Source organism: Dryobates pubescens, chromosome 4 (assembly GCF_014839835.1).
Source record: "Dryobates pubescens isolate bDryPub1 chromosome 4, bDryPub1.pri, whole genome shotgun sequence".
In the NCBI taxonomy this organism is placed as follows: Eukaryota; Metazoa; Chordata; class Aves; order Piciformes; family Picidae; genus Dryobates; species Dryobates pubescens.
The window spans coordinates 42243389-42266136 of record NC_071615.1 but is presented as its reverse complement, the minus strand read 5'-3'; the positions used below and the strand labels follow the sequence as shown (position 1 = coordinate 42266136).

The window sequence follows — 22748 nt, the reverse complement described above, 5'->3', positions numbered from 1 at the left end:
TAACAAATATTTTTGATTAGAATTTAGGTACACCTGGCCAGCCTGTTTATGATGATTGCCTTAATGAAAACCAAGTATTTAGCAGTTACTTAAAGAGTATGGAGTATGTTAGGCATGTTACTGGATGCCAAGGATACTGATGTTCCACCACACTGGTTTTAAGAACCACGTGCCATTTTTCTGTGTTTTTAAAATTACTTGATTAAAAACAGCACAGCAAACTTCAGACATGTACACTTGCCAGTCCAGAAGCACCCAGTAACAACAAGCAGACTGTTTTAAGAAAGATGAGCCTTTACAAGTACAATTAAAATTTTATTTCTCTCTTTCTGTATTGAAGTGAGTACAGGTTTACACACAATGTGACAGGGGAAAAAAAAAAATCATCTGGATACTAAGGTTGGAAATGTAACAGCAGTCCAGAATATCAGCAGGGAAACAGAAGAAAACAAAAAAACCCAATACATAACTTTGGATGATACTATCATCCAGCACCTCTGGTTTTACTGGTGGGAGGGGTGTTTGTTAATAGATTAGACCACCCCCACCCCCACCCCAAAACTCACTCACAACACACTTTTGGCAGAAGTCCCTGAACATATCCTCCCCGTGCAAACATTCAGTATATTTTTAAAAATTGGCTCAGTGTCACTTTCTCTTTGCTGTGACTTCAGTAACATCTGAAATATAGTGCATCCACACCGCAATTCACTTGCTGTAAGGCTAACGTAGGTGTAAGGCAAACATCACCTTAGCACTCAGACACCCTTGGTACATCCACCTCTGGTAAGTGCAGAGATGCCTTGTTTCCCTCCATTGCTTTTCGTCCCGATCACAAAAGCAATTTAGGGAGATGGTGTGCTATACTCATCACAAATTGCAAGGTACTAACAAGTTAAAAAGAAACAGCAATGAATAAAAATAAACAGTATTCACATATCCAAAACGTTGCCATCACTTAAATAATTTTATCTGCAATTACAAAATACATACACTTAAATATCTCTGTAAGAAATAATCATCTAACATATCACAGATTGTGAGTTGTTTTTGACAACTGCCCTAGCTGCTGTGTAAAGAGAAACATGGACAGTGTTACTACCTATTTTAATTAAGTTCCCTAAATATACAGTAAATTCTCTCTAGCTATTCTGACAGATAGTGCAAATAAAGACATTCTTTGGGTCACAATTTTAAAGTATTAATGGCAATGCTATCTTCAATTTAGTATTGTTTTAGTAAATGAGTAACAAAGTAAGTCTACACACTTTCTAACAGTTCCTCAGTTACCTCAGCTTAACACAATCACAACAAATGAATAAGCTACAATACTGCTCACCTATCCAAAAGATATGTTATATTCATACTTAAATAAATATATTTAGAAACCTACCTATGAGTTCTCCATTGCTTTCCATTTCTTGTTATTATCCAATGGCATACTACATAAAATCATGGTAACAAAAAAAATCTTTGAAGACAACAAAGATCACTTCAGAGGTACTGCTCAAAGCCAATGAAAAATTGCTTGGAGAACCTATGCACATAAGTTAGGCCTACATAGATCCAGCACATTGCATAACAGAATAGTTTATGCTTCTTTTAGAGTCAGCTACTACTTTGCCCTAGCCAGAAATGAAAATCTTATCTTAAGTATCAGCTAGCATAGATGTAGCCACATAAAGTGGTCCTGTTTGCTATCTAATGTTGCTTGCTGGTTTTACACGTTTATTGGAAGTTACTGGCACCTGATTGCTAGTTCCATTAGTGGTATTTGTTGCTGAGCCAGTCACAACGATGTAATCAACTTTGTTTTCCAATTTCCCGAGGCGTTGTAAAATGTCATCCAGAAGAACAGCAATTGTTCTCTTAAGATCAGCTGAAGATAAAGGAGAAAAACAAATTAGATCCTGTTACTTACAATGTGTGGAAAAGAATTGCTATTTGAACATCTTCAGACTTCCTGTCCTTCCACTATACTTTTGGGGAAAGACTGCAGATTAGTGTACAAGTACAGAATTAAAGAGCTGCTGACTAACACTATTTATTTGTTATTTTAGGCAAGGAAGCAAATTAAATATTTGAGTGTAAGAACAAAGTAACTAGTTGGAGCATTACACTAGTGAATATTCAAAGGCAGTATTTCAAATTTCATCCAGATAACAGCACTAGAATACTCAGTTATGACAACTTTTAGCCTTAGAGAGCAACAGAATATATTAAATACATTCCAACATTTGGGGGGGTAGGGGGGGGAAAGGTAATTCTTACTATCTTTCCTCTAAATAACAGGTTTATCCCATAGGAAAACTGCTGTAACAAAGTCTTATAACACTTTGTGGTGGGTTAAAGTTTCCCCCCAACATTAACTTGTAAAGCAAATGAAGCTGTATTTACAAGCAAAATCTACACTCTACAATGGAATGCAATGAATATGTACAAAATATACAGTACTTACAATATTACACAGACATTTACTATTAAGAAACAGCACAAGGACCTCCCTGGCCAAGGACTAGGGGAAGCTACAAGCTTTTCCCTCCCTGCCTTCCCCTTACCCCACTGTATGAAAGGGACAAGAGCAAAGAGCAGAGGAGTTAGACTTAGCCAAGGCCAGCCAAAGCACAGATTATCTCTCCCGAGCAAAGCAAAACCAGCCGAGATCAGAAGATAGGAGAGAAAAAGAGGGAAGAATTGTTATGGTACAGCTCCTCTTATTCTAGATATTTACCCAATGAATTTGTTTAGAATAATCTTTTGTTTTCCTTTTTACACCCAATAGTGATTTGATTGTATTTTTCTACTTTTCTGCTCAAAATCTGTAACTAAATTTTAAAGGCACAGCCTAAAACCACCACACACTTCTTACATAAGCTAATGAAGTAGTAAAATTAAAAATCTTATATTCTGGAATACAAAACCAGTAACAGACCATTCAGCAAAAGCTAATTATGCTGTTGTCAATGTCAATATCAACATCTTCTCTCAGATTTGGGAAAAATGAACAAACCTACCAGGTTTGACAAGGTGTTAAGCTCCCCCTCAACACACACAGACATACACAGACTCTCTTTCCCTTCCCCCTACCCCAACTGGTTCTTAACTAACCAGAAAAAATGAGGAGAAAAGACAGGCATGAAAGTGAAAAAAAAGAGTAAACCAAATAAACACTTGCAGTAAATGAAAAAATAACATCTCAGCTCAGTCCCTCCCTCTAAAATTCTTTAGTAATGCCATCTTTGAATAAAAAAAAATATACATTTTTATACTACCATTATTTTCAGAGATGTATTTTTTCCTTTATGACAGAACACAAGCAGCTTCCTCAAAAGTAAGGGATTAACTACAGATCATTGGCAGCCTTCCCTCAAGAGAGGCTACAAAGGACCAAAGCGTTAAAATCCTCAAGACCTTTTTAAAGCTTTGCTAAAAGATCTCAAACCTACAGTCTCAAAACTACCTTTTCTGTACGTCAGGCAGGCACGGGTTCTAAGAAATATAATCCAGTGAATACTGGAAACAAATTCAAGTTAACAGGTAGATCACATTGAGAGGGATACATAGAATAGAATAGAATAGACCAGACCAGACCAGGTTGGAAGAGACGTTCAAGATCATCGCGTCCAACCCATCAACCAATCCAACCCACCTAAACAACTAAACCATGGCACCAAGCACCAACACCCCCAATGATGGTGACTCCACCACCTCCCCAGGCAGCCCATTCCAATGGGCAATCACGCTCTCTGTATAGAACTTCTTCCTAACATCCAACCTAAACCTCCCCTGGCACAGCCTGAGACTATGCAGCAAGCAACAAAGCTCTGAGACAAAGAACCTTACCTCTAATGGCTATTTCTATGCAAGAGGAGATACTGCTGAATTCATAATTGCCTTGCAGATTTTGTACCCTATCTTAATATTCAATGACAGTGATTAAACTAGAATCATTTAATACAGAGAGGTTTTTCTCTTAAAGAGCAGTATATATCACTTTAAAATGAGAAAGTATAACTTAACAGTTTTCCAGAAAAAAAAAAATAAATCATGAATAACTGCTGCATTCTTTTTATTTCTCTTACCATATCCTGTCATAGAGGTTCCACCACCACCATTCATTAAATTTTTATTTTCTTCTGCCAGTGCTTTGACATATCTTTTACTTAGATCTAGTATCTGTCCACGCAACTCGGCACTGCTTTGGCGTCTCGGATACTGGAAAGTGTAGCGCAGCAACATCAAACCCCATATGATTCCAAAAACTAGTAAAAACATACTCAGCTTCTGGGACATATTTTTTCTTGAAAACGTGAGAAACATTTCTGATGAAGGCCACAGGCGTGTCTTAATTTCAGGGTAAGTAATTGAACTTGGCTTTGTCAATTATATCACACATTAAACCAAAACAAGATTTCTATGAAGTGAAAAAATCTTCTGGCTGGATCATCTTGAATTCAGCTTCTCATGTTTCAGTTGGTCTTGATTACTGAAATTTGTAAAACAGCAGTTGGTTATTCACTGTCACAGCTAAGATCAAGGACAAATACTAGTTTGTATAATCTGACAAAAATCAGTTTGCATCATCTGGCAAAAAGGTCTAGAGGCTGCACCTACAAAGAGGTGCAGTCACCTTTCTCATTCATCTTATTTTTACCAAATTTTTTCTTCTCCAAAAATCAAAACTTCTATGAATCACCTTAAGTATTTTATAATTTGAACTGACATTAAACCCAAATATATTTCAAACAAAATTAAGTACCTAGAAGAGACTTGTAGAACACTTACAGAGAACATTTTGACTAGTCATAAACTTGGATCTACACACAAGAAAAAATACTGTGAAATTATTTACTTGATCCTTACTGCTCACTTAGAAGCACAGGACAAGTATAAGTAGCTAAAATGCAAAACTAAGTTCCTTCTTTGATTAGTTCAAAGTTGGGCACCATCCTTTTCTGATTTTGTATAGCATTAAGATTTTCTTTTTCTCTTGCTAATACCTAAAGAAATAAAATCAAAATGCACCAGCACATTGCACCCAGTGATAGCCTTTTGCTACCACTTCAAAATAAAGTCTTACCATAGCAGCCAATTCTGATCTCTCAATAGATCGAGGCGTCAGGAGAAAAACAGATGGTAGGAAAGCTTCAGCAGTTAAACAACAAATGTCCAGACATTTTGAAGAAACACAAGCCTAACATCTTCAGGGAGCTCTGTACTGGGGGGAAATTAAAAAAAAAAAAAGGAAAAAGTATTAACATTAAATTAAACAAAGTGCAGGACCAAAGAGACCTTCGTTTTCACATTGAGTGGCTGAAGGAGGGCTTCAAACCATAGGCTTTTAAAGCAGAAATACATTGAAGCAATTGTCAGGGAAGAACATAGAACCCAGTTCTACTTAATTATACATACATTCATACATTTCAATGTCCAATAACTGATTTCAAAATACTTTAAAAAAAAATTAATGGTAAGAATCTCACTGAAACATGTCCCATGTCTTGTATTACAAGGCAGTGACAGCAGATGTTCCAGATTCACCATATATGTATATGAATACATATCATTCTCTTATTCATTTTCCCTCCCTCAAGCAAATCCAATCTTTTCAATCTCTTTACCTGTGCAATATAGTTCTCATTTTTCAGCCATCTCTGAAACATCTCCAATTATTCTTTTTTTTTTTTAAAGGCAGTTTTTATTGTTTAACACAGTGTGGATAATGCTGCTCATTTTACATAACAGTTATGCTTTCATTGTTATTCCCTATTCTTCCCCACATCTTACCTGTCATTAGCGCTTTTCAGACTGAAGCTACACATTTAATAGAGCTCCACACCAGACTTTCTATAGCAGTACTTAGTTCTCTGTTTTCATGAGAATATTGAGAACAAATTTCTTACGCTGCTAAGCACTCATCTAAATTTAACTCCACCTCCGCTCTCATCTCTCTACTGACTACGTTCAGCTGGCCTTTTGCCAACACTCCAGGGTCTGCTGCAAACACAAGTGTAACTGTCAGCAGCGTTCCGAGTTGTGTATGTTGCTTACCCTTCACCTTCACTTTTCAGGTAACCCCCTCAGCAGGCAGGGCAATGTGACTGAATAAAGTGGCAAGTTTTCAGCGTGCTCTAAAATCAACATACACATCTAAATTATTCTGGAAGCAATCAGCCCAAGGCAGGCTCAGTATTAGGACTTAGGTGCCAAAATTCCAGTTAAGTAACAAGTTATTGTGTGTAAAATGTTCTCCAGTAACTGTTTGCACATTAAAAACTTCCTTCTACTGTTGGGTGTGTTAATGCAAGTAGCAATCACAAGTCACTAACCCTCCCTCAACATGAACTCACCAAAACGTCTTTTCCCCAGCTCTTTGCCAAACCTAAGGCTCTACACTCAGACTTTAAAGCTTGAAGTGCACTTGTATCAGTAAGCATCTAAACAATCCCTGAATGGTATCAAATATGATGGAAAACATTAACATATGAGGTCCAGGAGTAAGGTATTCACATGATGGTTCAAAATGCCAAACAGTATCTCTTAAGGATACGCCACAAGTCTCAATCTCCATTCTCAAAAGTCAGCATTTTACATGTACTTTTTTTTAATTGCCTGAAAATGATAGATAGCTCCTGCTGAATTTGAATTAAGTTCAGCTCTCCACAGATACCTAGCCATCTCATCCTGAAGCATTTAGACAATACTACTACAGAGCTTTGGAGTAGAAATAACTCTGCTATCACACTGTAAATAAGACCACAAATCAGGATATGAGTCCTAGCCAAGAGGAACAGATTGAATAAACTCTCACCAAGGAGCAGTAGGAATTACAGAATGGGTCTCTGCCACATGTATTTGATTCCCAGGGCACCTGCTGACTACTGAAACTAACGGAAATTAGGGACTTAACCTGCTGGGCAAATGGCGTAACACCCAAATACTGACAGTGGGCAAAGGAACTGGGAATAAGGTAAACCTGCCTGAAGGGAACTGTTTGTACTTGTCTCTTTTCCTATGCATTTTTAAAGGCCATTCCCCCTTAATGAATTCCAGTGCAATTTCAAAGTTCTGGAGATTTGGTATCATAGTATCAGTCAGGGTTGGAAGGGACCACAAGGATCATCTAGTTCCAATGCCCCTGCCATGGGCAGGGACACCCTTTCTTCCTGAATCATGCACTTGTAGTGACCTGTGACACACTACCTTCTTCAAAGACTTAGCCTGAGTAGAAAGCCAATCCTACCACTCTCCCAATGACAGCTGAAGGGCTTTTATGGCAAAGGTGGTCAAAGCATTGCAGAGAGCAACAGGAAAAAAAGGACACATTGGAGTTAAGCCTTGCTGGAATTCCTACCATCCTTAACTTGAGACCAAAGAAAGACAACCATGCAAATGAAGTACAGTCAGGAAAGAATTTGAAAATCTGAGGAGGGAATGGAAAAAACAAAAAAAGAAACAAAATACACCTCCACCTCAAAAACCTAAATACCATCACCCACCGTCCCTCTAATTGAACAAAACCCCTGACCTGACTGTGCAGGCAAAATGTTGATCCAATAATCAGTGAAGACGTGACAGTCTTTCAGATAATCCTTTTGATAGGGAGCCTGAAGTAAGTAATTAAAATTGAAGTTTATCAAAGTTCTTAACATGAATACCTAAATTATTCTGAAAGTGACAAGACCAAGTCAGGGGCAATTTTAGAATTTGGAATTGCAATGAATTCCTGAATAGGGGATCCAAGATGAGGTTTGCCTTTCACAGACACAGCAAGTTTCATTTTCTTCACTGTTGCCACTGCTGGTTGCCTAAGAAATGCATTGTCAAAGCCTGCCAACACAAACTTAACATTGCCCAGTGATACTACAACAAACACTGACATGCATCTCGTAATGAAAGCTCTGAACTAAGGCTCTCATCCTCTCCAAAATAATATCTCTATCCTCCAAGCTGTGTATCAGTCACATATAAATTGTATTATTGAGCACACAAAATGAGAGGAACAAGGGCCAAAGAAAAAGAACCAGAAAATCCAGTCTATTTTCTGTACTAAAGAAAAGTTCTACTATATCTCATACTACTTAACTGTTAACAGTAGCATCAGGCTTTGGTTTGAACACTGACCTTTCTCCATGGAAACCAGTCTATACTTACAAGACATACTTGAATTTTATTGCAAAGTCTTCCTCAGATTCTGCTTTACTTATTCCCAGCGAGACCAGAGATTCTAGTCACATACAACACAAAAAATCAACCATCTGTAAAGCAAAGAAATGCCTCACACCCTGTGAAATAATCCCAGGGTCTCATGAAAACAAGGCATACCCAAATCCTTAAAAGGTTACAATACACCTTACAGCACTGTCAGTTCTGCTAGTCTGTTAGCTCATGGAAGATCAGTACGTATTTGTCATCATTTTTCTAGTCTGTCCAAGAGATACTAAGCCTTCCTAAAATACTGATGCGGTTACCAGCATAGAAAATTTTAACTGCTGCAGAAGTGCTGTGTACCTTCTAGTTTTGAAAAATTTACATGACAGGTAAAGATGATTATATAGAAGAGAAAAAGAAAGCAGCTGGCCCATCAGGTGGTTTTGGTAGTTATTGCTAAGACACTTCAGCAAAAAAATAACAAAAGAGCCACAAGTAGAAGCATAAACTCAAGCTTGAGAATCTCATTCCATTCAAGGATCAAAAAGATAAGGACAAAGCCAAGAATAATATACTGAAAATAGCACTGCTAATGTACAGTCCAATAAAGCCATCTCCTTGGTTATATATTCTGAAAGACAGAATGCCAAATACTGAGACAGTAGCTCCTCAGTGATACCCTGGAGGCCCTATATAGGTCTCTAATGAACTAATATATAAGGAAATGGCCTTAATAAATGGGAACTTTACTCAATCTATTACTTTCTACCATAATACTTATCTGTTACTGTCAAATTATGACCACCACCAACATGACAAAGTGATTCAAAAGCAAGTCTGGAATTGCAACTCATTAACTATATAAACACAATAGGTGATTTATCGAGACAGAGATTTAAAAAAATAAAGATAAAAAATGCCAGATATAGCCATAGGAGACAGAGGAAGGGAGGGGTGGGGGGAAATATTGTAACAGAACAAAGAGTTGACAGAAATTAGAACAGTAGAAATAAAAGCTGACATTAATAATTACTATAAAGTAATTGTGCAGTACAAGATCATAATTTCTTACAATCTCAGTGGGAGTGTAACAACTCATAAAATTATTAAGGATTTAAAATTAACATACTAAAATTATGACTAGGTGAGAAATTCCAGTGAAATTCATGTCAGCAAACATCTCTCAGTACAGTGAGGTTTCTGTATTAGTAAACAAATAAGCTGTGCTGTAACAAGTATTATGATTCCTCACTGCAAAAGCCAATACATTTCTCATAAAGACAAAAATCACATGGCATTGCAGAATACTAGGAAATATTTTCACAGCTCTATCAGCTCTATTCTATTAGTTTAATTTTTTTTTTTTTGCTTCTATTTAGAGTGTGTTCCTCACCTCTGTGACTTCCAACATCTTTCAGTTTGGGATTTTCCAAGAGAAGTCTTTGGGCATCAGGGTTACTCAGCTGACAGACCACACTGACCACTCTGAGAGCAGGCAAGCTAGTTCTATGGCATTTGAAAACCTATCAGCACAGCTTCTGAGCAGCAACAAAAATTGGAAGTCTAAAGAATGTTTCATGTGCACACAAAAAAGCACAGAATGTATTCACTGACCAATTAATCTTTAAAGACAGAGGCAATGAAATAAGCACCTAGAAGCCCAAGAGCTATGTGCTGAGACTTTCTGAAACATCAATAAGTATGTCTGCATTCTGGTAATTTACAGTCTTACGTGTCTGTTGGTTTAGCAGTAGGAGAAAAATCTGCATGAGGTGCAGCTGACAAACAGGTGCACAAAGATGTTTTAGTATATCCTGTTACACAGGACCACGATTCCTGGCAATACACTGCAACTTCAGTTCTCTGTTCCTACACATAGCATAAACCCCCTTTAACAAATCATCTTACCCAAATCATTCATACTTGAAACTGGTGCCCAAGGAAGAATCCCATTCCTCATATTGCTAAAAGCAGAACATTTCTTGCAACGATGACAATAGAGTAATTTTCCTGATCTGGCACATCTGCACCGGTGACTTTTGCAGACCAACACTGCACTTTGGTTCCCAGGTTTGCTAATCAGATTTACTCAAACAGCTGCACAGCACCATAAATGAACAGAATATTCTACTCAGAAGCGAGAAGTAACAGCAGTGTGTGACCCCAGAAAAGTGGAATCACATCTGAGCTCTTTTGACCAGCCTCATCCCTGAAGGTTTTTAAGGGCAGGCTGGATGGGGCTCTGAGCAACCTGATCTACTGTAAGGCATCCCTGCCCATGGCAGAGGGGTTGGAACTGGATGATCTTTGAGATCCCTTCCAACCCTAACAGTTCTGTGAGATCTACTCTCAGCATTTAGTATTAGGTTGCTGTAAAATATGGTCAGCAGAATAACGTCACCAGCAGAGAGAAGGATGGCCTAGTCACAAAACCTCTGCAATACTTGACGCGACAGAGCCCAAAATGTTCTACCTGTGCATGATGAGACTTGAGGGTCTTTCAGGACCTCATCAGATCAGTCAACAAAACAGAGAATTTATATTAATACTTGCTAGACTCAAGTAAACAACACGCTGCCTTCTCAAGAGTAGGTAAGAAGGCATATTTCTGGGAGGAAAAAAAAATATGGCTACCCTATCAGCATGACAGCTGCTGGACTACAGGTTTTAGCAGTTTTGTACCACTTTTGGAATGCCAGAAGAGTCTGCCTAGCGCTTGTTGTCTTTTCCAGGGCATCTATCTTTATACCTTCTCTCACAGCATATGTTCCTTCATTCACTGCTTCTGCATACTCTAGGTTTGAAATTGCCAAGGAATGCTAGAAAAAAAAATTATCCCTTTTCCTTATTGTTATCTGCCTTTCAGGGAATACCTTTAATGGAAATTCCATGTGAAATCATAGAAACACAATAAATTTAAGAGGATAGCAAAAATGGGTATCTCTTCTTCTACAATGCTGCAACAAAGAAAAAGAATCTCCTTGTATGATCCTGACAGTCTCTGCCTCTCAGTGCAAAGGATGAGATATCTGGGCCAACGAAAGTCACATCTTACCAAGCAGACAAGTATTGTCACTGCTGATAAGCTGTTGCAGCTGCTTCAAACATATCTTAAACCAAGAAGAGTTTTGCCTCCTGCAGACAGGACACAACCTTGGACTTTGAGTTGAAAGCAAAAGCATATAGCTTTAGACTTGAAATCCCACGCATGAAGTTTACAGTGGCTCTGGTATGAAATCATGCCAGTGTCCAAACACTGTATTACCTTTTGCATTTAAATACTTTAGAAACACCTGTGACTTGGTTTTTATTTCAAATTGCATTGTTTTTATTTTACACTTCATACAAGCAATTATTTTTATTTTGAATTATACCTACAGAGTACTGTTTTGGTACCTTAAAGTAGCCTGGATTTTTTTCAGCACCCTTCTCCCCCTCCCTGTATTTTGCCTACTACCATCAATGAATGCTTTTAAAATAAATCAACTATTTAAAAACAAAATTTCTTTGTTCCTTGCATGTGGGCAGCCAGCCAAGATTCAGGATTTTGTGAGGGGAAATGACTTGGCAAGGGTTTTGAAGAAAATTTAGGCAAGCAGATATCAATAGGGACAGTATATCATACTTGCTTAACTTCCCCTCCTCCCACTAGGTCCATCTGGGCCTCAAAACATTTCTGTATCTCTCTATCAGCTTCTTGGGGGGAAAAAAAAAAGGAAAAAAGGGGGGAAACAAAATCTTCATCCATCTGGGACACTATTTTTTTCTTTATGCTTCATTGCTGCCATTCAGGTCACAGTAGCACCCTTGCTCCTAAGAACCGCAGTCATGACAGAACACAAGATACCTTCTTAAGTTATTTTCTGATAAGAGCAACACAATTTTTTTCATTGCAGCTTGTGGTAGGTTGAGAGAGGGCTTAGCTCTCCCTCCTCCACAGAGTAAGAAACCACAGCTAACTCAGTCGAAGAGCAAAAGCTATATATTTACAAGCATATATGGAAAGCAGGTTATATATAACACAATATATACAGGTATTTACAATATATACACAGAAATACACAGCAAAGACAAATAACACAACAAAAAATCCCTCCCTGAGGGAGGGATCCCCTCTTTGGAACCCCCTCTCTCCCCCCCTTACCTCCCTTTTTTCCCAAAAAGGGGTTAGAGAGAGAGAAAGGCAAGTTACTAAGGAAAAGAGTTGTTAGCAAGCTTCAAAAGCCCATGCAGGATTAGTGTTTGCTTATCTGAAGGCCAAGTCCAGCAGTTCGCAGAAGAAGCAGGCAGGGAGAACAGGCTGAAACACCCAACTCCCCCAACTCCCAAACCGAACTGAACTAAGGAAAAAAAATTTTCCAACCGCTTCACAATCTAAAGCTGAATTTTTGTTTATCAACCAATGAAATTCGTTTAGAATATCAGAATGTTTTGGTTCTAGTACCAAAAACATTAGCCAGTGTGTTCCAGCAGTGTTTGTTCTTAAAGGCACAGCCTCAAACGACCACAGTCCACCCCTTTCTAAACAATTTCATTGGCTGTTCGTACTGTCCATCCAATCCAGAACAATATTTACAGTTCGTAAGTTAAGTTCATCGTCCATTCCGGCTATACTCAGATGTAGATGATTCAGAAGTCCAAGAAAATCCAAAATCAAGAAAATGGAAAACAGTTTGTCTCTCCGCAGACGAAGCGAAGAAAAAGGGAAACAGGGACTCAGGGACTCTCAGTTGACTCAGGGCTCTCAGGGTTCTCAGGGTTCGTGCACCGTAGATTCCTCAGGGACTCTTTCCTTTGGACGCGCTGTAGCTGTACAACATTCTGAAATTAAACTCTCTCAGCTAAAGTTAAATCTCTTTGTGGAATACACTGAATTTCACCATTCTCTTGCATTACCCAATAAGTGTGACCCGGACCTTCTGCTGAAACCACCCCTCGGACAGGTTTAGCCTCTCCTGAGGGCGAAAATACCCAAACAGTTTTACCTAACAGATTCTTTTCCCTAACAACAGGAACTCTATCACCTTCTACTTTCTGTAGCAGATCTGAATGTGCCGGTCCAGCTCGGTTCACTGAACCTCTACTATTCACCAGCCAGGTTGCTTGTGCTAAATGTTTCTCCCAGTTTTTCAAAGATCCACCTCCCATGGCTTTGAGAGTGGTCTTCAACAAACCGTTGTAGCGTTCAATCTTCCCTGCAGCTGGTGCATAGTAAGGAATATGGAAAATCCACTCAATACCGTGCTCTTTTGCCCAGCTCTTTACAAGGTTGTTCTTGAAGTGAGTTCCGTTGTCTGACTCAATCCTCTCTGGAGTTCCGTGTCTCCACAGGATCTGTCTCTCCAGACCCAGAATGGTGTTGCGTGCAGTTGCATGTGGGACTGCGTAAGTTTCCAGCCATCCAGTGTTCGCCTCTACCATAGTAAGCACGTACTGCTTACCAGAACGAGAACGTGGTAGAGTGATGTAGTCAATCTGCCAAGCTTCACCATACCTGTATTTGGACCATCTGTCACCATACCACAAGGGCTTAATTCTCTTTGCCTGCTTAATAGCAGCACAAATGTCACAGTCATGGATGACTTGTGTGATGGCATCCATGGAAATGTCTATGGATCTGTCACGAGCCCATTGGTATGTTGCATCTCTGCCTTGATGTCCTGACGAATCGTGAGCCCACCGAGCTAAGAATATCTCACCTCGGTGTTTCCAGTCGAGATCAAGTTCAGAGTCCTTGTCTACTTGAGAAACTCTTGCAGCTAGATCTGCCTGATGGTTGTGCTGCTGTTCCTCAGTAGCTTTGCTCTTGGGAATGTGAGCATCAATGTGTCTCACTTTCACTGGAATTCTCTCGATTCGATCAGCAATGTCTTGCCACAGTTCAGCTGCCCAGATGGGTTTTCCTTTCCTCTGCCAGCCATTCTTTTCCCAGTTCTTTAGCCAACCCCATAGAGCATTGGCTACCATCCATGAGTCGGTGTAGAGATAAAGCTTTGGCCATCTCTCACGTTCAGCCACGTCGAGAGCTAGCTGGACAGCTTTTACCTCTGCAAACTGACTGGATTCTCCTTCTCCATCCTTCGCCTCTGCAACTCGGCGTGTTGGACTCCACACGGCAGATTTCCACCTTCGCTTGTTCCCGACGAGACGACAGGAACCGTCTGTGAACAAAGCATACTTCTTCTCATCATCTGAAAGGTCATTGTAAGGAGGAGCTTCCTCAGCACGAGTTACTCTCTCCTCTGGAGGTTTAGCACAGTTGGTATCTTCAGGCCAACTTGAGATCACCTCCACCAGACCAGGTCTTTCAAGATTTCCCATTCGAGCTCTCTGTGTTATCAGGGCCATCCACTTAGACCAGGTGGAATCTGTGGCATGATGTGGTGTGGAACCTTTGCCTTTGAACATCCAATTCAAAACTGGCAATCTGGGAGCTAAGAGAAGTTGTGACTCAGTTCCAATTACTTCAGAAGCTGCTTTCACTCCTTCATAGGCAGCTAGAATCTCTTTCTCTGTTGGAGTGTAATTAGCCTCTGAACCTCTGTAACCTCGACTCCAGAAACCAAGAGGTCGTCCACGTGTCTCACCTGGAGCTTTTTGCCACAAGCACCAGGTTGGACCATTGTCACCTGCAGCCGTGTACAAAATGTTCTTAATGTCTGGACCATCTCGCACAGGTCCCAGACCCACTGCTTGGACTACTTCTTGCTTTATCTGGTCAAAGGCTGCTTGTTGTTCAGGTCCCCAGTGGAAACTGTTCCTCTTTCGAGTCACATCATACAGAGGTTTCACAATCTGACTGTATCCAGGAATGTGTAGTCTCCAAAATCCCACTATCCCCAAGAAACGTAGAGTTTCTTGCTTGTTCGTGGGATTTGCCATGGTAGAGACTCTATTTACCACATCCACTGGAATGTGTCGGCGTCCATCCTGCCACTGCACTCCCAGAAACTGGATCTCTGTGGTAGGACCTTTCACTTTGTCTCTCTTGATGGCAAAACCTGCATTCAGGAGAATGTCCATGATTTTGTTACCTTTCTCGAAGACTTCCTCAGCAGTTTTACCCCAGACGATGATATCATCGATGAACTGGATGTGTTCTGGAGCACCACCTTCCTCCAGAGCATCATGGATTACTGCATGACAGATGCTGGAGCTGTGGATCCAGCCCATTGGCAGTCTGTTGAAAGTGTACTGGATTCCTCTCCAGGTGAAAGCAAACTGAGGCCTGCATTCCTCTGCTATGGGAATAGAGAAGAAGGCATTAGCAATGTCTATGGTAGCATACCATTTGGCCTCTTTGGATTCCAGCTCATACTGGAGTTCCATCATGTCTGGTACTGCTGCACTCATAGGCGGAGTTACTTCATTCAGGGCTCGGTAGTCCACTGTCAGACGCCAGTCTCCATTCGGCTTTCGCACAGGCCACACTGGACTGTTGAAAGGTGAATGAGTTTTGCTGATGACTTTCTGACTCTCCAACTGACGAATCAGATTCTGAATGGGCAACAAAGAGTCACGGTTGGTTCTGTATTGTCTGTGATGCACAGTCCGAGAAGCAACCGGCAACTTAATGTCCTGAATCTTGTGTTGTCCCACAACTGCAGATTCATCAGAAAGCTCAGGTCTAGCAGACAGCTTCAGTTTTTGTCCATCAATTTCTACAGAAGCTACTCCAAAAGCCCATTTGTAACCTTTAGGGTCTTTGAAACGCCCTTCTCTCAGAAAATCAATTCCCAAAATACAAGGTGCATCAGGTCCGGTCACAACTGTATGCTTTTTCCATTGTTTACCAGTTAAGCTTATATTAACCTCCACTTTACTTAACTCTTGAGATCCACCAGTGACTCCCAGAATAGTTATGGACTCTGATCCCTGATAATTTGATGGCAATATGGTGCACTGAGCTCCTGTGTCAACCAAGGCCCTGTACTTCTGAAAGTGTGAAGTGCCAGGCCACTGGATGTACACATCCCAATAGATTCTGTTATCTGTATTACCCCTCTCCTCCCCCTGGCAGGAGGCAGGGCACCCCTAGTTATGGGGAACATGTCCACAGGTGCAACGAGCACACTGTGCAGTGTTAGAACTGGAGCCACTGTTGGAGCTACTAGAGTTGTCCTGGGGAACTGTAGAAGTAACAGCTACCCTTCTGGTATTGCTACCTCGGGTTCTGCCACTTTGCAGTTCTCTCAGTCTCCTGAAAAGATTAGAAGTTGGTTGACCATCCCACCTGTTCATGTTCTCACCAAACTGATCACGCAGGGTAATCCAAATAGTCCTACGTGACTGCCTTGGTGGTCTGTTTTGGTTTGATCTGTTTTGGAATGACCTCCTTGGAGGATGTCTATTCCTCACAGATGAAACCTGTACCCACCTGGAGGAAGAATTGGAATCATCTCTTTGTGCCAATTGGGAGATGGTGTTTTTAAATTCATCCTTCAGCTCTTTCATGCAATTCTCCAGTTTTCCAGACAGAGTTTCAATGGCTGAAACCAAAGAAACACGTGTCATGCTATCATCCAATTGTCTCAATTGATCAGTGAATTGGCCAACCGTAAGAGGAGCTCCACCATAATTTCTCGCTACAATTCTGCTTGCCAGAATGTTTGCATAATTAGAAGGAGCAAGCTTGATGAGCTTTTTAGTAAGACCATTTCCTACAGGAACATCATCAGGATTCAGAGATTCATGTTCACCATAGAGTACCTCTCTAACAGCAAATTCTCTCAGACGCTTGATTCCCTCATCTATGGTAGTCCAGGGCTTAGGATTCCATGGAAGATCATCTCGGGAAGGGTATCTCATGAGAACCGCCATTAGAAGGCGTATCCACAGATTAACCTTACCGAGAGCCTTGCCTAGATGTCTATCTATTCCATTATCCTTTGAGAGAGTTCCTAGCTGGGCTGCTGACTTGTCTCCAACCATTAGAGCTGGAGCACCTGTATCATAACATCTACCAAGCCAAGCGAGAACTGGCTCCTTATCTGCTCTGAGATAGTCTTTTCTCACATTTCTAAGCTCCTCACGTGGTGAAGAGCAGTCGGTTATGTCATCTTGTTCTTGCTCCTCTGCCTCCTGTTCCTCAACTTGTGGTCCCAACAACCTTTCTGTCACTCTCTCAAGGATCCCTTTAAGCTGAGAGGCACCACCACTAGCTGCTGTCCTACCAAGAGATGCATCTCGATCCTCTGATGATCTCAATAACTCAGCTATGTTTTTAAGACAAATTTTTTCTTCCTCCCCAGCAGAAGAACCTTGCTGTGCATCCCCGTCAGCTCCTGAATCAGCTTTAGTCTTACCCTTCCTTGTTGTTAAAACTGCTACTTGCTTTACTGGAGCTGTGTTTGGGTTTCCAGCTGCCTTATTATCAGAAGCTGATAAGCTTTGAGACAGATTAGTTGCTTTGGAGGACGCTTCCGCTCCTGCCATGGAAGAAGGAGGAAATGACTTTGCCTCGTTAATGGTGGCTGCCTGGGACACAGGAGCCGCCATGTTTGGGGCTACTGTAGCCCCTGGCTGCTTGCCAGAATCATCACCATTGCTATTCAGAGCTGCCTTGCCGATTGACTTTTTAGCTTTATCTTTAACTGACACAGATTCTCCATTATCATCCTCACTGGATGTTCCTGAAACAGAGCTAGGGTGGCGTTTTCGTCTCTTTGTCCTCCGTCTAATAACAAAACATGCCTTATAAACTTTTCTCTCCCGGTACAGTGTCACTAGCAAATACACATTACTTATCACCAGCAGCAGGACTACACACATCAAGAAAATCAGCTTTGGATCCCAGCCATCACTTAAAATTACCCTTTCACCGAGCGGAATCTTAAACTCTTTTATCTCAATAGGGAGTGTGCTAGATGTAACATTCCTGCACTTTTTAACATAAAAGAATTCCAGGCACTGATCATACAGAAGCCGAATCTTGTACTTAAACCACAAATATAATTTTTGCATTATATATTTACCTATCTTATCGATAATCATACCCAGGCAATACTTGTAGATCAATACACCAAAGACCGAGAAGAACAGACGCTCAAAAAGCCAAAACACCTTCATGTTTGCTCGTTCGACTTAAGCAAGCAATAAATCAAACTAATTTGTCACCAAGCCCCGATTTGGGCAGCCAATAAATGTGGTAGGTTGAGAGAGGGCTTAGCTCTCCCTCCTCCACAGAGTAAGAAACCACAGCTAACTCAGTCGAAGAGCAAAAGCTATATATTTACAAGCATATATGGAAAGCAGGTTATATATAACACAATATATACAGGTATTTACAATATATACACAGAAATACACAGCAAAGACAAATAACACAACAAAAAATCCCTCCCTGAGGGAGGGATCCCCTCTTTGGAACCCCCTCTCTCCCCCCCTTACCTCCCTTTTTTCCCAAAAAGGGGTTAGAGAGAGAGAAAGGCAAGTTACTAAGGAAAAGAGTTGTTAGCAAGCTTCAAAAGCCCATGCAGGATTAGTGTTTGCTTATCTGAAGGCCAAGTCCAGCAGTTCGCAGAAGAAGCAGGCAGGGAGAACAGGCTGAAACACCCAACTCCCCCAACTCCCAAACCGAACTGAACTAAGGAAAAAAAATTTTCCAACCGCTTCACAATCTAAAGCTGAATTTTTGTTTATCAACCAATGAAATTCGTTTAGAATATCAGAATGTTTTGGTTCTAGTACCAAAAACATTAGCCAGTGTGTTCCAGCAGTGTTTGTTCTTAAAGGCACAGCCTCAAACGACCACACAGCTGAACTCCAGGCTATGTTAAGTACTCCCCAGCAAAGTCCTAACTAGTAATTCTGCTCCCTTGTGAAAATTTTACAGCTGTTTGTACCAAAGCCCCTGCGACTCCAAAACTTCCTTCTAAGATGATTATGTTTAGCTAATTTTAGCTAGCTTTACACAGAGCCATACCTGCAAGATCATGAATGTAAGCTACTGAGAAAAGAAGGATTTTTACTTTAACATTTTAAAGAGAACTAAAAAGGGAGGGTAGTCAACTAACAAAGTTCTGGCTGCACTAGTGGAGAGATTGCCACTGCAGACTGACACACACACACACAGAGCATCCATGAAAACACTGTTCCTGCAGAACAGTAACAGAGGAAAAGGCTTGCAACAGCTGGGAGAAAGAATTTGACTTGCAGGTTTTATTTCAAGAAGCCTGAAGAATTCAAACCAAGTATGGATGTGTGTAAGCTTTCCACCAAAAGTAAGTTTTGGAGGCCAAAACTACAGTACAAATTCACACTCCATCCCAAGAGGCTGATGTAGTTAAGATTTCTGCAAAGTAACACTGAAGGCAATGTTAAAGTCATTTCTGCTACATCTTTTATTATATCTAGGTTGACTCGTTGGTTTATTTTAGCATAGCAAGGGGTAATGACAGACAGCAGTTAACCACAGCACCACAGTGGTGTGCACTGTTGAATATTTTATTGTTAAATTAAGTGGAAGGTACCAAGAAATTTAACTGGATTATTTATATCATGATAGCCTCTTATTTCTTTCTTATTCCTAAAGAGACCAGTTTCAGTGGAGTATGTTTTAAGTCCTCTTGTCTAGGCCTCTAGTATAGGCCTTATTTTACAACAATAAATTGACAATCATGAAGTCAAGGACACTATTCATAATGCTCAGCTGAGGCAACCCAGCCACCTTGCAGTACAGTTTTCAATCACAGGTGAAAGAGCGGGTCAAAAATCAAATGCCACATACAGTACCTTTTAGCTATAAACTTGTACCAGCATAAAACAATTCAGTTGAATGACTGAGCTCCACGATTTTTTGACAGCTACTAGAAACAGTTTCATGGCTATTTTTGACACTTACTAGTCTTCAGATATGCTGACTACATTGCTGACACTTTAAGCTCACAGCATGCACTTATCCTACTTACAGTTCAGGCAAGATGCAGGAACTAGTGTCCTTAATTTTCTTGGAAAAGGTACAAGTGGTCATGAACAGCAGGGAAAATATTTCACTTTCAGCAGTCAAATGATGTCCAATCCCCAAGCTAAAATCACCATACACAATAAGCTAATACCAATGTCTCCTCCACCAAGCTAAAAGACAAAAAAAGAAAGAAAGAAAAATAAATCTCAAAAAGCAGGGCCTACATAAGCTTATAAAAAAGAAAAGGAAGCAGCTTTATTTCCAACTGTAAAAGCTTCAGGAAAAAGACCTATTTACTAGACCAAGGGAACTCCAGCATAATTGCTTAATCCTCTGGAGTTCTCAGGTACCTGAAATGAACTATTAAGCAATTATATATTGTAACACATAAAAGAAAGAGCCCAGAATAATTTAGGCTTTATACATGTGTATATCCAATAGTCAAAATGGGAACAAAGGTAGCAATAAATATGATCCAAAACTGCAATCATTCCATGTGTGACACCACAAGAAGTTGCTACTTATAATAGATTATTAGCATCTTCATATTGTCTCCTTTCTTTAATATTCTTGAGACTGGAACAAGAATGCATGATATCTGCTCCAAAACAAACACTATGTTATCATTAGAACAAATCACATTATGTTCAACATGTTCATATTCCAAAGGTACTGTTAAAAGAGTCGCAATTCCTACAACGTTCCCCTTTTAACAGTGAAAAAACTGCCCCCCTCGCCACCTACCAATTCACACACTGAGAGGGCAAAACAACGATAAAAAAACCCAAACAGTTGTTAACCTGATCTAAACTGCATTACCACCACCCTTATCATGTAATAGGGCAGAACAAAAATTCTCTCTGCTTTGCTGTGTGGCACCAACACAGAAAGTACACTCCATTCTATCTGGGAGTATCTTTTAGATTGCTTGAGTCATAAAACAGAATTTACAGGATGCTACCAAGTTAGATTAGGAAACTGAAAGGAAAGTTTATTAATAATGAATGAGCTACAGAAATAAAGCATAAATAATATTTATAGGGGAAAAAATAATGGAAGATTGGAGATTTAGTTAAAACAGCATCCGATAAGGGAAGCATTATTCCACAACTCTTGCTGTCAGGACAATTTTATAGTCTCGTAACATTTGCCCCTGGTTTTTTTATGCAAACTTGTTAAGAGTCAGAAGATCACTCAACCTAACAATATTAAGGATTCTGCCTTTGCTTGAATATGGATTTAACAAGTTGGGGTTTTTTTCCCTTCCCTTTAAGTTCCATCACATCACTGTGAGCATTCGCCTCTTTTGAAGTTCAGTTCGTACAAGAAAAGACATCGATCTTGCAGAGTCACTGCAGTCATAGTTTATGACAGGAAGGCCACTGCAAGTGAGGAGGCAAACCAGGAAACCCTTGTTTCCTTCACTGCTTCCTCACCGTCGAAGGACATTGCATCACAACCCTGGGACACGGTTATCCAGCCCAAGGAACACTTAGCCACGGCGGGCAGCACGACACACTGTCCGCAGGCACCCACCAGAAAGGCCTGCATCAGAAAGACCCGAGCTGCCACCGATAACCAGAGCTTGCAGAGCAAGGAGACCGACCTGCAGGCAGCGCCCACGCAGCCCAACAGCACGACCCGCTGCGAATAGGGGGAAAAGAGGGAAACCCGACGGCTGCACAAGTGCCGGCAGGGTTGAGGGCGGGAGGTTAACAGAAGCATGGTCTAAGCCATAGGGAAAATAAACCTGTCCCGAAGCACTAGCCAAGCCTTATGGAAAGAGCAAAGCCAGGCGCTCAAGCGAGGTGAAGACCTGGGTCTGCCTGGCAGCCGCAGCCAGGCCGCGGCCACTCAGCTCCCCGCCTTCGCCACCGCCGGCCGAGTCTGGCGCTACCTCATCATCACTGCCCCCGCCGGCAGGCTGCCCCGTCCTCCCACACGGACTGACAGGCCTCCGTCACCCTCACGCCGCCCCGACTCAACAGTAGGACCTTCCCCGCCCCTTCCCCGACCCAGAGGCACAGGTCTTCCACACGCCGCTCCGGCTCGCCGCCCAGCAAGGCGCCTCGGCGGGGGGGCGGAGCGGCCCCGCAGCGGAACCCCCAAGCGGCCCCGCGCTACCTCCGCTCCCTCCGCTCCCGGCCCGCAGCCGTCTGACAGGCGCCGCTCGCTCCGCTTCCGCCCGCCCCACGCGCGACGCACCACCTGAGGCCCCGCCCCTTCTCCGCCCGCCGAACTCGGCCCGGCCCCGAGCGCTGCTGCAGCCGAGCCTGTGCTCCCGGGTGCCTGCCCCGTCGCTCTCGCCGGTGACCGCCGCTGCCTTTGTGGGCGCGGAGTCTCCCTCGGGGCGAGGAGGCCTGGATGCAGGGCCCTCGCCCCCAAGGAGCGGGGAGAGCTGCAGCACGTTGTCGGGGAGCGAGGCAGGCTGTGCGGGGGCCGGGAGGGCGATACGTAACTGCAGGCTTAGCAGCCACTCCTGGAAATGCCAGCCGTCGGGCTCCAACTCGGAAATCCCTGGGAAGCTGGAGAGCTGTGTGACTGTGAATTCCCACTGACGTCCATAAGTAAAGATTGCCTCCAGAAGTACGAGCCGGGAAGGCACCGCTTCTGCCCTCTAACGGCGTCAGCGAATTTTGACACTGGTCTCAGAAATGCGTGGTGAGCCTCAGGTCTGGTGCAGGGACCGTTT

The 22748-nt window shown here is 41.7% G+C and overlaps 1 protein-coding gene across 1 annotated transcript; it reads right to left on the bottom strand.

Annotated features, from left to right (window-relative positions):
* Positions 1 to 277: 277 nt before the first annotated feature.
* Positions 278 to 22233, bottom strand: CCDC126 (coiled-coil domain containing 126). The gene is made up of 4 exons (XM_009908692.2): positions 22181 to 22233; positions 5081 to 5218; positions 4083 to 4486; positions 278 to 1879 (listed from the first exon to the last, which is right to left on the bottom strand). Exons 3-4 carry the CDS (start codon positions 4318 to 4320, stop codon positions 1698 to 1700), a joined length of 420 nt encoding a protein of 139 aa, XP_009906994.1. The 5' UTR covers positions 4321 to 4486; positions 5081 to 5218; positions 22181 to 22233; the 3' UTR covers positions 278 to 1697.
* Between the last annotated feature and the right edge of the window lie 515 nt (positions 22234 to 22748).